At 42.8% G+C, this 16,296-nt stretch overlaps 2 protein-coding genes across 2 annotated transcripts; both read left to right on the forward strand.

Moving 5' to 3' along the window:
• The first annotated feature begins 1,522 nt into the window (after positions 1-1,522).
• On the forward strand, positions 1,523-6,604 carry alx3 (ALX homeobox 3). Its single transcript, XM_068598384.1, has 4 exons — positions 1,523-1,874; positions 5,419-5,693; positions 5,833-5,958; positions 6,167-6,604. Exons 1-4 carry the CDS (start codon positions 1,523-1,525, stop codon positions 6,512-6,514), a joined length of 1,101 nt encoding a protein of 366 aa, XP_068454485.1. The 3' UTR covers positions 6,515-6,604.
• A 3,000-nt stretch (positions 6,605-9,604) lies between these two features.
• rbm15 (RNA binding motif protein 15) lies at positions 9,605-14,492 on the forward strand. Its single transcript, XM_068597320.1, has one exon. It carries the CDS (start codon positions 9,929-9,931, stop codon positions 12,479-12,481), a length of 2,553 nt encoding a protein of 850 aa, XP_068453421.1. The 5' UTR covers positions 9,605-9,928; the 3' UTR covers positions 12,482-14,492.
• Positions 14,493-16,296: the final 1,804 nt, after the last annotated feature.

The following is a 16,296-nucleotide window of genomic DNA, read 5'->3' on the forward strand; positions in this document are numbered from 1 at the left end:
GTTTCAGTATTATTCAGTGAAACCGCAGAAATCAGTAGAGCTGAATGACATGAAACGACTGAAAGTCCGCAGACACATCGGTAAAGTAACAACATTAGTATTTTGTGGTAGATCTATTAGATCACTTTAATAATGCCAACCTATATTTCGGCCAATGTCTCTGATGTGTTGCATCATCCTGAAGACTGTTGATCGAATAATACTTTTGTTTAAATAAATAGTCGCTAACGTTCGTCCTTTTAAATTAGGCTAATATTATCGAAATCTAAAATGTCTCCAGTTAGCTCTATATCTCCATTTCATATACAAGCTGCTGAACTATGACGTTACGCTGTGTGATGACGCATTTTCAACGAAATTGTCTTTGGCTGAACATGTTTCGAAAAAAATGTCTGCGGAAACAATAAAACTGTATAAGTATAAGTAGACAGTTATATAAATAATCTCAATACATTTGCGTATTTTGTCCATAATTATTATGTTTAAGGATTGTGTTTGCGTATGCGTTTGTGTCAAATAGGCAGCTGTCAAATTAGTTTGACCTTGACAGTCTGTTGAACTGATTACACTTGCTCTGTAATTGCATTAGTCTCTTTTCCATTTTTTTCATGAGCCTTTTTTAATGGACAGAAAAGGAACTGTGGTCATTTGTGTCATAAGCAGCTCGACGTGTCCCTTTCCTGGTTTAGCGAGAAGGACGCATCTCATCATGTTCATTGGAATTAAAATAATAAATCGAAACCGGAAACAATTATGAATACATATTTGATCACTGTGTAGGATGTAGAATGATTTAGTAAGTTCAAAAGAAGATGGTCGGTCTGACAAAAAAATAATGAAAATAAAACATTTGGCCCACTTGTTATGCCCGACTGTGAAAAATGAAATAGAAATAAATTAAAGTAAAACGAAATGAACATGAACATTTAAATACAATTCAATAAAAAAAAAGCATAGACATCATAACAGTCATGGAAAAGTACTCGGTCAGTTCTTCCTGTGAAACGGTTGTGTGTGTGTGTGTGTGTGTGTGTGTGTGTGTGTGTGTGTGTGTGTGTGTGTGTGTGTGTGTGTGTGTGTGTTTGCGTGCGTGTGTGTGTGTGTGTCCTGTCCTGATTGATTTGGTGATGCGGCCCATAACAATATATGAAATAGGAATTAAATAGTTAATTGAAGGGACTGAAACCTCACTTGATTGAATTTTTGGCGGATTAAATCAGACTGCTGGATGCTGCAATAGACACCACACACACACACACACACACACACACACACACACACACACACACACACACACACACACACACACACACACACACACACACACACAAAGCCACCCCTCTCTCTCAGTCTCAAACTCACGGACACACACTCCATCCCCGGTTTCACGGGTCTTTGTTTCTGATCTGTTAAATCCCACCCACTTGACATGGACACAGGAGAGAAAAAAACCGTCCCACTCCGGCGCCCACACTATCAGCGGCCAGTCGCTGTTGTCTATACTGCCGGCTGGACACGTAAGATGGAGACAGAGAGTTGTTTGCCTTTCTCTTCGCAGACCAGCAGGAGGACGCCAGATAACTCACCGAGACTGGAGCACAGCGGCTCCGGCTCCTTTCTCCCCTGCGATGAGCTGCAGAAGCCTTCGCATCTTCCTCCTCCTCTCCCTCACCGCCTCAGTCTGCGCGGGGACCTGTACGCCGCCGCCATGGGTAGGTTTGGTGACGCTGCGGCGGACTTTACGCACGGCGCTGCCTTGGCGAACCCGCCCGCCTCACCGGCCAAACACAGCAAGTTCTTGGAGAGTATTCACCAAGACCCGAAGGGCTCAGCGATTAACGGCAAGCCGGCGTTTTATGACAACAACTCGGAAGGTGAGTAAGAGAGAAGTTGTTAGAAAAGGAAAAGAAAAAAACGGCAATAAGTAAGCAACAGCAAGATTTTGACTTGTTTTTGTTTGTTTCCCTGAACTATCTTTGAATGCATTAAAGCACAATTGCTTGACAATGCAATGGATTTTAATAAGTAACATATACAAAAAAAATGAAAGTGTGTTTTACCAAAATCTCGGAAGCGCGGAAGGAAATTTACATTCGCATTTCCTTCCCCACGTTTGCCTTTTTTTCAACAAAGGAATTATTGTAACGAATATAGGCGCGGGTAAAAATAACGAATCAATGAAGATATTTAACACGACAATAATCTTCATTCCTGTTAAATTTATTAAGAAATTAAATTACATAAATCCGGTGGATCAGTACTTTCAGCAGGTTCTTTGCGGTTTGCAGGTTCGGTAATTGTGCAATTTCAACTGATAATTACACAAAGTTGTTGATTGATTTTTTTTTTTATTGGCTATGCAAATGAAGACATGGTGGTGATAAACACGTCAACAAGTTGTGTTTCATTTGACAGACCTCAATGTAAAGTGAAAGAGGTTAAAGGTCAGCAGCAATTTAGGTGTGCCATTACACTCCAGTCAGTTATCAGGTTTTAGGCCAACATTCAGCCTAATATTTCTATATTCTAGTCCTCGACTCTTTTTTTAAACTGCTTATTGTTCTCTTCATGCAGGTTTTGTAAAACACATTGACCTTGAATTTGCGCTCAAAAGCTGTGGATGACCATATTGGGAAGAAAATATGTTGAACTGAAGCCTGAAGAAATTATGTGGTCTTCCACTTTATTTATTGGTGTTGATGATTCTGCAAAGCAACAGAGGATATGAGCGCTGATAAGGTCTTTGTGATATCTGTGTCCAGAATAATATACAACAGATTGATTCATGTTACTGCCAAAGACAAATAGACTCTTTTTATCCCTCCACAATTAGTTATGATAACGATATCAGCCGTCCTGACTTTCATTACTTTGCTTTGAACTTTGATTTACATTAGAAAAGGCATGTCTGGTTTCCCCAGTTCTCTGTCGCGGACACACAAACACACACAGACAGACAAACACACACACTCATTATTGTGCACTGACAATTGTTCAGCTTAATTCATTTTATACATAACTGATATCACTGTAAATTAATATAGGGTGGGATGCATGCTGCAGAATAGTGTGTGTGTGTGTGTGTGTGTGTGTGTGTGTGTGTGTGTGTGTGTGTGTGTGTGTGTGTGTGTGTGTGGACCCATATTACTCTTCACTTGTGTGTTTGGGTTCGTCCAGCTTCAAAGGCAGACACGTCTTCCTGTTTTGTCTGCAGTGGGCTAAAGGTGTATTGATGGTGTGCAGGCCAACACATTCAAAACCCTGCAACCATCTTTACACTTTGAAGTTTTAATTTAGTTTGCTATGTTGTTATTTGCAATCAATGCACACAATAATACAGAATTGTGGCTCAATTTGATTAATGGGTGAGTTAATTTTTCTGAAATTGTATGACAATAAATTGCTATATTTTTATATTTGAAACTACCCGCCCTCCCAAAAAAAAAGGACCAAAAGGTTTCACATAGTTTAAAAAAAATAATAATAACATGTCTGAAATGTTTAGTGCGTGAATATCTTTATTAAGAAGTGTCATACGTCAATGATATATCTGCACCAAATGTTTACGAGCATACATTTCCAACCTGATTAAAGATTCTTGATATATGCGGTACACTTAAATACATATTTAAAGTTTAATGAAATACTCCCTCGCTAATTAAATCCTTCTGTGGACTCAGCAGCATGAACTCAGTTCCAAACTTATTTCTTTGTTGAGATAGCTTTATTTTCTTCATTTTTATTATTCATGCTGACACGAGCAGAGGAATTCAAAATCTGTAAATATTATATTTCCGTTAAAGAAACCAGACAAAATATGTTTGAATTAAAAGACTGAAGTATCGTTTTGTGCCAATTAAAAACTTGGAAAAGAAGTAGCTTTAATTTCTACCACCACTATTTCTGCATATTAGAATTGATCCCCAAACTCACAGCAGGATATTCCGACTTGTACATTTTCACTTCATTCTCTATTTTCCTTTTCCTATATTCCACATAGATATCCTGTTACACTGGAGGCAGAGCGGATGTGGTTTACTTGACGGGGTAAAAGCTACCCAATGTCTGCCGGTCCCAGTGTGATATCTTTATGGAGAATAGTTTCAGCTTGAACTGCGGTGTGAGGTGGGATCTAATGGACACAAGGAAATTAATGCTGCAATGAAAAGTGCTCTCTGTTGGGCCACATATTGAATTAGGAGAAAAGCAAAGTAACGTCTCTGGTGCCCCAGTGAGTGAGTGCCTGCAGTTAGATGCAGAGTGATTTTGTTTTGGCGCTCAGGGTCAAACGTAATGAACATGGACAACAACATCAAAACACTGCGGGAGGGAACGGCCCTTCAGGAAGGGAAAATAATGCTTTCACATTTCCCCTCATGCTGAATGTTGAGGGCCGAATGTATTCAATCAGGTGCTTTATCTGATCTTTACATTTGTCAATCCGGTGCTTTATCCTAGTTTTCTTACTCTTAATGTTAATATTGTGACCTGAACATTGCAATAAGTTACCCCGTAGAATGAATTGATATGCTTGTTTGGAAAGTGAACCTAAACATTTATTTTACCGTGTGAATTCATTTATTATCCAAATGTGACACATCAAATGGTGTTTTCTGCTTACTGCCTTGTGGGTTTAAGTCAAACCAACTCACTGAGAGTTCACTGTGGGTTGTTCTTAGCTAATTGCATTAAATCACAGTTCGGCTAAATTAGTGTTGTGTGTTTTCTCAGCATCACAGTTCAGCGTCTTATGATAGTCTGAGTTTGGGAATTAAAGTGAGAAGCATAAATTACAAGCAAGAGATTAATTTGATTTTACGACAGTGTGTAGAAGTAGCGCTCGTCTTAATATTGAACTTCTTCACTATTAGTGAAGTGGTTAATCATTCAGATGCATAGAGATTTGATATCCAGCTCTGGCTTTTCTGTTCAAAAGTTGTGCGTTTCTCGTCCTCATTAGTAAGTTAGCTATAGGAATAAATATTTATCGTTGTTACTCTAGAAGCCGGCTGTTTGTTTGCACTGCTTCTCACGGTCACACACAGTTTTTCTGCAACTTCACAAAACACAAAACAATATATATTTAAATTGTATTTATTCTGTATCAAACCAACGATTGTCATTAAAAATGTTTGGTCCTGACCAAGATAAGCATCCACAACCATCCAGACAAAGTATTTGACTGAGGATCATATTATATATTAATATTATATTAAAATGTAATGCTAGAATCTTAATCAGAAGTGGATGACTGCAAAATCTGAACTAAAACCAGCACCCTAAAAAATATGTGGTACCATAAAGACAAGCGAACAGAAGTCTAAAATCATGAACCAATTAATACATTTTGATGAACTGACAATATGCGTTTGCATATTTTTTATAATATTAAACTGTCTACCTTTTTCTGTGTCTCAGTCAGAGAGAAAGGCGGCCCTAAGACCATGGGCTATCCCGGCATCGGCACAGACTGTTGTGGCAAGCTGAAGGAGCCAGGCGTCGGTATGCAGCAGGAGTCCATCGCCGACTCCATCGACTTATCGGGCAAGAACAAAAAACGCCGCAATCGTACCACCTTCAGCACCTTTCAGCTGGAGGAGCTGGAGAAAGTGTTTCAGAAGACGCACTACCCTGACGTGTACGCCCGGGAGCAGCTGGCCCTGAGGACCGAGCTCACCGAGGCTCGGGTTCAGGTGTGTGTTCAGGCAACTGACTCGTGTGTTACGCCTTTTTGTTTTAGAACTATAAGCAGAGGATAATTAATTCATGACGTGAAAAAGAACTGTTGTCTTCTGAATTGTTCTTGACACACAATATCTTTGTACTTGAAAGGTTTGGTTCCAGAATCGCAGAGCCAAGTGGAGGAAACGGGAACGCTATGGAAAGATCCAGGAAGTCCGCAACCACTTTGCAGCTACATATGATATCTCTCTTCTCCCTCGCCATGATGCGTACCAGGTAGGCCGCCCCACATCTCAAATGACATCGATGTTTGAAACTGATGTGGAAATGATTGATCCTGCTGTGAGAACTTCTTTAATTTTTCAAGTTCAATCTGACCTTTGCAGATATTGTCTTTTGATCTGTCATGGCGTAGTATGAACTGTTTCATGTTCATTCCAGTGAATTCAGAACGTGTCCTATATCCTAAATCTCTCCCCGTCAGATGCAGGGCAACTTGTGGCCCGGGGCAGCTTCAGCAGGAGGCGGTGGTTCAGGCGCTGGCTGTGTCCTCGGAGCGGACTCCATCCCCTCGTCTTGCATGAGCCCATACCCTCACCCCCACAGCAATCTGCAGGGCTTCATGGGCATGCCTGCATCCCCCGGCCATCCCCATCACCACCACCCGTCTCACCATCCAGGCATCAACGGTCTCTATTCACTCCACAGCTTTCCAGGAGCCCTCGGGCCCCCTTCCATCGAGGGGCCCGAGACTGACTACAAGCCGACGGGCCTTGTGGCGCTGCGTATGAAAGCCAAAGAGCCCGGCAGCATCCTCTCCTGGCCTACATGACCACAACAGTGCCAGAACCCTATTATGCACTGACTGAGCCAAAGCATATTACATTCCTGAACCATAAACAGTCCCCGATGTACACACCCACCTCAGCATAAGACTCAAATAATTCTTCCTGACATTTATGTAAACTTGGAGACTTTTCCAACTCAGAAGATCTTGGAATATGAATTTCATGAACATTGAGGGCAACTTGATCCTCCAGCACGAAAACCAACCCAGTATATTAATAGGAACTTTGTTGTTTCCAGTTGTAGTTTGATATCACATTGCTGAGACCTAAGACAAACTATTATTTAAGCATGTAAAAATTGTAATTATCTTTTTAATCATTGTTTTTTGTGTCTGTTGTGCTTTATAGTGTGACCAGTAATAAAGGCCTCCATCTAAATACTGTTTTTTTCAGGAGGGAACTAATTTGGGGAAAAGATATTAAGAAAATGGAACAAAAACAATGACGCACAAAATTATTTTAGGCTCGACGTGATGAACACAAGGTCTGTCACATATTTATCTGGGAATATTGTTGTGAGGCAAAAAATGCTTCACAGACTGTGGTTGCTATAAACACAACAATTTCTGCTGTGCGGGAAGTGAGCTTTTTTGTGTTTGGGAAGTGCACACAGAGACTGTACATGTGCAGCATACTGGCCTCACTTCAAGAGGCCTTCAGGTGGCACCTCATGCATCAGGAGCAAGCGGCAGGTTCATTAATGTAACGTTAACTGAGCGACCACACTCCACCATTGATGATAAAGTAAGCCTGCTTCAGAAGATGGCCTCACATTGGGCCATTTCTCATTCACATCTGGCATTGGTAGTAAACCCGACCAACTGAGTAATGACTTCGAGTTTAATAGAAGAAATTGGGGTTACCGTGGCCCACAGCCTGTTTTGTTTGGTAATATTAACCACTGAAGCCAGTTCCTATATACGTTCTGCTTTTATTTATAAATACTTATGTTGTCTTAAAAGAAAAATACGATGAATATAAATCTGTGGCATGCTTCGCATGTATTCTGAATGCATTCTTAATAGTTGTTTTCAGGAAATCTCCTTGTTGTGCTTTTCCCCAAACAATGTACTTTATTGTCAAGGAAACACTGAATTGCACAGTACCATCCCATCTGGTGTAAATTACTAAACACCAACATATTAATATCAGATGTGCAAACATTTAAATCTGTAAGAGATTGAGAATTCAAGTTGAATTGAGGAAAAAGAAAGTTCCTCTTCTTGACAAAGCCGTTCCAAGCTCCACTTACTCCCAAAAAAAATCTACATGCTTTACAGGAGAATATACTAGCTCTGCTTTCCCTGTGCTTGCTTCACATGACAGCCATGCCGGGGCGGATCAGCAGTCATTCCCTGAGTCTGTGCCGGGGTTTTGTGTGAGCCACTAACATGTGGTTCCAATAGAAGAATGCACAAACCCATCAGAAACACTTTCCACACCCATAGCTTCAAATTCCAGCCAGGCCCTGGGAGACGGCAGCCCTCACTGCAGTTACATAGTCTCCTGATTAAATCCCAGATTAAGTGGAGAAGATAAGGAGACCTGTCAGGAGGGATAAGGGATTGAGGAGATGGCCATCTTTAGGAAAGCTGAAGAAATAGCAGATGGTGGATCGGCACTCATTTTTAGTATTTATTTTAGGGAGCAGGTTAATCAAATCTGCCAAAACAAAAGAGGAAACTCAGTGGCTTAGCGAATCTGATATGTTCACTCTTGAACACTGTCAGGACATGTTGTAAAAGAATAGATAACAATTATAAATGCAGTGTGGTTTAGTCCACTTGAAAACAGGACCAAAACTAATGACCTCATCTTCGAATAGGCAACCATACGTTTTGATCAAGTTGCCATTTAAGTTACAGTGGTATGGCATGCGCTTTGATCTGGATTGGCTCAATATGTCCGGCTGGAAAGGCCTCATACGATGTGTCAGAAATGAAATGAAAAATGTTGAGGTAAGAGTGCACGATGCTGGGCCAGATAATAACGAGCATCACTTTGTGTGTAAGGGTCATCGGGTGAAGACTGTCATTTGAGTTTGAAAATGACTCCCTTATAGCCTCATTAATGGACAAAAAAATAAATCTGATTTAATGCTCATTAAAATCTGTACAGCTGCCACTGTTCTGAGCTTTGATCTCAACAAGATTTATCTTGGCCTTGAAGTGCAGCTATTGTGACACAACAGATCCTGTATTTGAAGTAGTCGGACAGCATTAACATTTCCCACTAAGCTAAACAATGTGGTTGCACTCTGCGGCCATCTCGTTAACACGGTCAAACAGTGGAGTGAAGCGAGTTCAACACTGCCTGTCATGAAGTATAGCTTTATGAAGACATTAGACTTAATTTAACAGTTACAATGATACAAACACTGAGTTGACTATTTGCATTTAATTGTGAAGTGTGCACAAAATGATTTACACCATATCAAGAAGTGCATAATGTGTGAACTCAGCTAAGTGTTATGTTATTTCAGCATGATTAAAACATTCATTTGACTTGTAAATGTGTGGTAAATAACTCAAATAAAGGACAAGAAAAGGCCAAATCCTGTTCTAATTTAATTTGGCTTTCACCTCAAAAAAGGAAAGAAAAGTACTGTAACTAAAAGTAGGTGTTCAGATGTAACATATAGAAATGCCTAAACTATATCCAATTAACCTACAATACAAGTATGACTGAAGCTTTTTCGTATGAGAAAATGCACAGAAGGGCGGTCTGTCTATCCAAGGTCATTCATAAAGATACGTAATTTATGAGCTTGTGTGCTACTGTAGCCTTTCAGCTACTGTTCAAATACTGCCACCTGGTGGAATTTGGTTATATGTCACACTTGACATAAACGGTAATAGTTAGGTACTTTGAATGGGGATGGAATAAAAACAGGAACAGCGCACACGATCATTAAAAGTATACACTCACGTAGTCTTGCATTGTTTTTGTGTTCCATGGTGACCTTGATCCAAAAAGTCAGCTGCTAAATTGTATATATTCAAATAAATACGACCTTGTTGTGCTTAGAATATTTAGTATTGTGAGGAGTTGACTTATAGCAGCGTTTTGTGTTCATTCTTAATAAATTGCTAATTGATCCAGTTATTTTGTCTGCAGAATCAACTTCGTCACAAAAGGTTAAAAAGCCATAAACACACACATTTAAACGTATCAGTGGATGATTGACATGCGCTTAAAAGTTTTCCACCCAGTTTTTTAACCAATCAGGCCACAGGGGCGGGCCTTCGCGTTAATCTGTACAAAATGGCGACTGTTGTTGTTTTGCCGCAGGGTCAGTGAATAAATCCGTTTTTCATTTCAACAATTTTCTGCACGCAATTGCAGAAACGGCAACAACAGGCTCCGGTGTCCCAAAAGCCGGCTCCGTGTGGACTGAAATGAAAGGTAAAGAGCGGTCGCCGATCAAAAAACGCTCCCGGGCCTTGGACGATATACGAGACAGGGGAGGATGCCACCCGACCAGCAAGAAAATGGGGGCTCTCTCCGTTTCCAGTGGGAGTAATAATGGAAATAGCTCGGCCAAAAGCGACGGCAGCTCGACGAGAAGGAGTTTACTCGGTGAAAAAAGAGACCGAGATTTTGACGGTCACAGTCGGACTGGGAACAACCACGCTTGCCAGTCCGCCGCCACTAGCGCCATCGGTAAGACCCACAGTCTGAGCCTGACGCTGGACCTGGCCTCCGCGAGGACCGCTTCACGGGGGGAGCCGCGCGTGCAGCCGCCCACCGCCGAGAGCGAGTACAAAACCCTTAAGATCAGCGACCTTGGCACCCAGCTAAGCGACGAGGACATCGAGGACGGACTCTTTCACGAGTTTAAGAAATTCGGCGACGTGAGCGTGAAGATAAGCCGGAGCAACGACGAGCGGATCGCCTTCGTGAATTTCAGGAAGCCGGAGGACGCGCGAGCTGCGAAGCACGCGCGGGGCCGGTTGGTGCTGTATGACCGTCCGTTGAAAATCGAGGCGGTGTACATAAACAGGAGGAGAAGCCGCTCCCCTGTGGAGAGGGACCTGTACGGTGTAGCTCAAAGCCACAGACATTTGCAGAGACCCCTCTCGCCCACCGGGCTCGGGTACAGAGACTACCGGCTGCAGCAGCTGGCGTTGGGCCGGCTGCCCCCTCCCCCGCCGCCCCCTCTGCCCCGAGAGCTGGAGCGGGACCGGGAGTTTGCCCTGTTTGAAGCCCGGGCACGCCCCGCCTTCATTGCAGAGCGGGCGGCTTTTCGCGAAGAGGATTTTATATCTCCAGAAGATGACCAAAGAGCCAATAGGACGTTGTTTTTAGGCAATCTGGACATAAACGTTACAGAGGCGGACCTGAGGAGAGCTTTTGACAGGTTTGGGGTCATAACTGAAGTAGACATTAAAAGACCCACGCGAGGACAAACCAGCACGTATGGATTTTTGAAATTTGAGAATCTTGACATGGCTCACCGGGCTAAACTTAGTATGTCCGGCAAAATAGTTGGCCACAACCCCATTAAGATAGGTTATGGGAAAGCTACTCCCACCACACGCCTGTGGGTGGGTGGACTTGGACCCTGGGTTCCTGTAGCCGCCTTAGCAAGAGAGTTTGATCGCTTTGGCACTATAAGGACCATTGACTACAGGAAGGGGGACACTTGGGCCTACATTCAGTATGAAAGCTTGGATGCTGCACAAGCGGCATGCACCCACATGAGGGGCTTTCCGCTGGGAGGTCCAGAGAGAAGACTCAGGGTGGACTTTGCTGACACTGAGCATCGCTACCAGCAGCAGTTCCTGCAGCCTCTCCCAATACCACCGTTCGACATGGTGGCCGAGTCGTTTGTCCACCGTGCCACACCTGAGCCTCTGAGGGTCAGGGAACGGACTCCACCGCCACTTCACTTCAGGGAAAGAGAACTTTTTCCTGGTACGGATTGGCCCAATCCAGCTATTCGCGATCGGGTACGCGCTTCACCCTTTGAGCCTCTTGAGCACTTGGAACGTGAACGGCGAGCACGAGAGCCCTGGTCATTGGAACGTGAACTGCAGGGGCGAGAACCAGCACGCAAGCGGCGCATAATGGAGGACGGGCGCCATATAGACCACTCCCCTGACAGCACTGAGAGAACTGTAAGGCGTAGACGTGCTTCTCCAGATGGCAGTCCTGGAGGTAGCAGCAGAGATGGAGGGCGCTTCAGTGACCCGGAGCGCCCTCTGCGGGCGGAGAGACCCTCTCCCGCACGAGAACGTCACGGCAGCCTGGAAAGAGGTGTGGCTGAACGGAGACTCAAAAGCCAGAGTCTCTCCGACAAGGGACCACCAAGCAGCAGTGTTTCTTCAGTTGTAGAGCGTAAGCGTAAAGCTGGTGATGGTGGTAAAGGGCCGGCCAAAAGAGAACGCTCTGAGAACAATTCCAAGGGAGGCCAGTCGTCCAAACCAGACGGCACAAAACTCGGTTTGGCCTGGCATGGGATGCTACTACTCAAGAACAGCAACTTCCCAGCCAACATGCATCTACTGGAGGGCGATCACAACGTAGCCAGCGACCTACTTATTGAGGGCACATCAGGGCGGCAGGTGAGCGAGCTAAAGATCACCCAACGACTCCGTCTGGACCAGCCGAAGCTCGACGAGGTGTCCCGGCGCATTAAGGTGGCGGGTCCCGGCGGCTACGCCATCCTGCTGGCAGTTCCTGGGGCAACAGAGGATTCATCTTCATCCGATCCTGCAGCCTCAACTCAGCGGCCGCTTCGCAACCTGGTGTCCTACCTCAACCAAAAACAAGCAGCTGGAGTCATCAGCCTACCTGTGGGAGGGAGCCGGGATAAAGACAACACAGGGGTTCTTCATGCTTTCCCTCCCTGTGATTTCTCCCAGCAGTTCCTGGATTCCTCTGCCAAAGCTCTGGCTAAAAGTGAAGAGGACTATCTGGTCATGATTGTGGTTCGTGGAGCATCTTAAAAAAAAAAAAAAAAAAAAAAAAAAACGGAACACACACAAGTTTAAGTGGTGTTTAAAAAAAAAAACAAAAAAAAAACTGCTGTATGTCAGTAACTATTGCATGCTGTGTGTTCTGCATTATGGGGTACACTAGTATGGTTCTGAGTGTTTGTATGTTACCATGTAATCCACTAAAATAACAAACCCTGCCCTCCTACTAAACTAAAAGGATGTGTGTATTTGGAATTATTTTTAAAGGGTGAATGAATTGCTCACATTCATAAACCTGCACTAATTCAGTCAAAACATAATAATACAGTAAAATATGAGGAGCGTTTGTTGAATACATTTAATTTAACAAGAAATGGGGCATACAGAAAACATTTTTGGGGGGTTAATTAAAAACTGAGCTCTCCAACTGTACTAAAATAACTAAATAATTTAGGTATGCACTGACTATACACAATAACGCCTCCACTACAATAGAACCACAAACAATGGCCTCACAAACTACTATAGTGTTAAGGCCACACCTCCTTAACAGCTGAAACATACAAGTTTAAAAAGGCTTTGTTTGTGTCTGGGCTACTGCATTGTCGTAGATTGTAAAGGTGTTATTGTGTCTACCCGCTGTAGAGGAGTTCATATGAGGAGAATTAGAAAAACATCCTTTTTCAAGGCTTGGCATTACAGGGCAATAATATTTCGACCGCTGAGCATGACATTTTAAAACTAAAGGCTCTCAATGAAGGTGGAGTGAACGGTTTGGTACTGCAGCAACAAAGCTAATCAAGAGAAAGAATCCCGTAAACATTTTTGAAGGTCAACACATGTCACACAACTTTTCTCCGGCACACCACACAACGTTCACCAGAGGTTTTTGGCTTCCTTCATCAGGTGACCTCCATGATGTCAAAAAGATAGCTGAAACATTTTGGTGAATGTCGTGTGGTGGACAGAAAGAGTTATTTATGCAATGTGTTTTAACGTTGATGGGCTCACACTGGCCTGCATGGACGTGCGCTCAAAAGTGGAAAACATTTTTAAATTCACCCGTTAATATGTCTCTAGATACACTGGCACATTTTAGTCACCTATGTTGTGAATTCTGTTTTGGATTTGAGAGTTTTTTTTAATAATGTGTTCCTCAGTATTAGAACATCAAATTGCAAGATAGACAATGAACTCAGTGTGTGTCCACTGGTCAAACTAAATGGTTATCTCAACTCTATGTGGAATGCTGAATAGTAGCAGATGTGATCTTTTTGGCCAGGGAACAGCCCATAACACAATACGCATAGCATAGTGAAGCAAATACTAACATGTTTTTCATATTTTTTACTTCATATTTTATTTTGTGCATCCCTACCTTTTTAGAAATGGTTGTGTAATGTGATCTATGGAAAACTACAGTAGTAATGGATAAAAAAAAAAGCTTAGAGTTTTGTGTTGTTTCATTTATTGCTCTGAAACCAGTAGGTCCTCAAATAATAATAATATTCAGTATCAGTAATATGTTGGTACAAAGTGACAAAAACCTGCTCTTTGTTCAGTAAGTAGGTCTGAGTAATTTTCAAGTTTTAGAAACACTTAAACGTTCATGTTTGAATTTCATTTTTCAAGGTATAAATTGGACACTAACTCATGCCTGCCAACATGTTCCCAAGGCCTACTTATCGAGTTTTGTTTTGCCATTGTGTGTTTGTCATGCAATAGAAATTTGCTGATTATGGTTTACTATGTATTGAAAACATTAATATGTCAGAAAATTGTTGTGTGAGCATCACACCCACTTCAACGTTGGACTCTTGAGGAGACGAGTGAGTCCTCACTAGTGAGGCAGCTTTTAAGTTGTGTATCCCAACTGCACCTGTGATGACTTCTATTTTAAATGGAAAATTGAGCAATGTACACTTTGATGTCGCGGGAAAGGAAAATCCATAGAGCCCATGCGAAGCTGTTCACATACCTGCAAGTGCGTTTGGGCACTTAATGTGACCGATTATCAATAAATTGTTCATTTGAAGGGAAACATGTTTCTTCGATGGAAGTGAATTGAAGAAACACGCTGCCGTGCCTAATTATGTTCCGACGGAGTTGTCACTTGAAATTTTGTTTTCTGCACACGAGGGAGACAATTTGCAGTTTGTTTAGCGCCAGAGAAGAGAGACCCCTGTGAGGATCGCTGCTTGCTGACAGGCCTGTTCTCAGCTCCTGAGTTGCCCATCATAAATTACTCCCCCATGAATCTCGGGTTATACCGTCAACGTTTCCTGTTGGCACGTGAACACCTGAACGGGATCGAGGAGCCGCAGCTGCCTGTTTGTTGTTTGCAGTGTGCAATGGCGACAGCGGGGCAGTTCGGGAGTCGAGGGCAGGAGCTAATGGCAGCACGTGCCAGTAACCCGTTGTCTCCCCGGCTCATTACTCTAAAGGTTTCACGTGCCTTGCTCCTGGTCCTGAATAAGAGCTGAGGAGACCCCATCACCTGCCGTCACACGCTCCACTCAGGAGATTGTGGGTGACGCCCTCTATGAAATGTCCATAGCGTCGACAGTTCAAGCTGCAGAGGCCCAGCTGAACCACTGGGGTGATTTGTCTTTATTATTCTTTGCCCGGTTATGATTTGATTTGACTTAATCAGGGAAGAAGATTGGCCCAAACCTCAGCTAGGAATATTGTTTTCCCCCGTCATGGTGTTCTCTGATTGAACGCTCTCCGAGGAGACCAGTGAAGAAGTGTGTTTGCGGTGCTGAAGCTGTCTTCCGTCGTCATCTGAGCTCTGCTGCAGCATGGAAATGAATTACCAACAGGCCAAATTGTTTATCCTTTTTGACACCGCTGGAAGGAATCGACACTGCGGACCCCAACCCTCTCCCACATTCCTCTAGGAGACCTGTTTATTTTGCCGATGCACTTTTTTTTTTAGTAAATTTTTAGCCCACTTTCCACAGGAAAGAAAGTTTTCCATTTCCTCCTCCCCATCCATTTTAGTCGTACTAATGTGAAAACAAATGCTATGTTCTGTGCTGAGAAGGACCCCTTACTTTACCAGAGAAACATTGCCATCTTGAGGACCATGGAGCTCCTGCTTTCCTCACAGTCTACCTGACAAATCACACGCATGCACAGCAGACACCAGGACGGAGCTGGTATCACTCCTCGACTCACTCTTTCAACTCGCCTTGCTGTGTAGACGCGACATGAGGGTGAGTAAGGAGCGAGTGCTGTCTGCCAGGTCTGTATCGGTGGCTTAGGCAGCAGTGGTAAGTATAAAGTGTCAACACCACATGCTTTACAAATAACATGCAAAATGACACGCTAGTTTTCTTCCAGAGATAATGCTGAGGCTATTTCCACTGATGGTAGATATTAAATTGTACAAGATAACAGGGTCATTTGATGCCAACAATAACTCATTGCACATAGTGAGGCTCCCATCAGCAGCTTAAAAATCCACTAAACCAAATTAAAAATCGTAATGGTGAAGAGTTTAAAACCTGAATGTATGCTCTTTTGATGATATACTGTAGTCAAACATGCGTTTGTTTACATCAATTGCAAAATCAATTGCAAAATTGATGTAAAAGGTTAACGTTTTACAGTTTAGCTACTGCAGTTGATGCAGAACCAAATTGTGATCATTATCATTTATTTAAATGTTCATCTTGGTACTTGTGAAAAATACAACTATAGAAACTACATGAAGGTCATTATGATCTAATATGGTTAATGTCTTTTAAGCTTTTAATTCTTTCATGTTTAACATTGTGAGTAAGCCACTCCTCATCATAGATCATGTTATTGATCCTGCTTAAAGAAACAGTTGTTATATT

This window comes from Clinocottus analis, unplaced genomic scaffold, assembly GCF_023055335.1.
Source record: "Clinocottus analis isolate CAN_PGR_092001 unplaced genomic scaffold, fCliAna1.0.p SCAF_4, whole genome shotgun sequence".
Lineage (NCBI taxonomy): Eukaryota > Metazoa > Chordata > Actinopteri > Perciformes > Cottidae > Clinocottus > Clinocottus analis.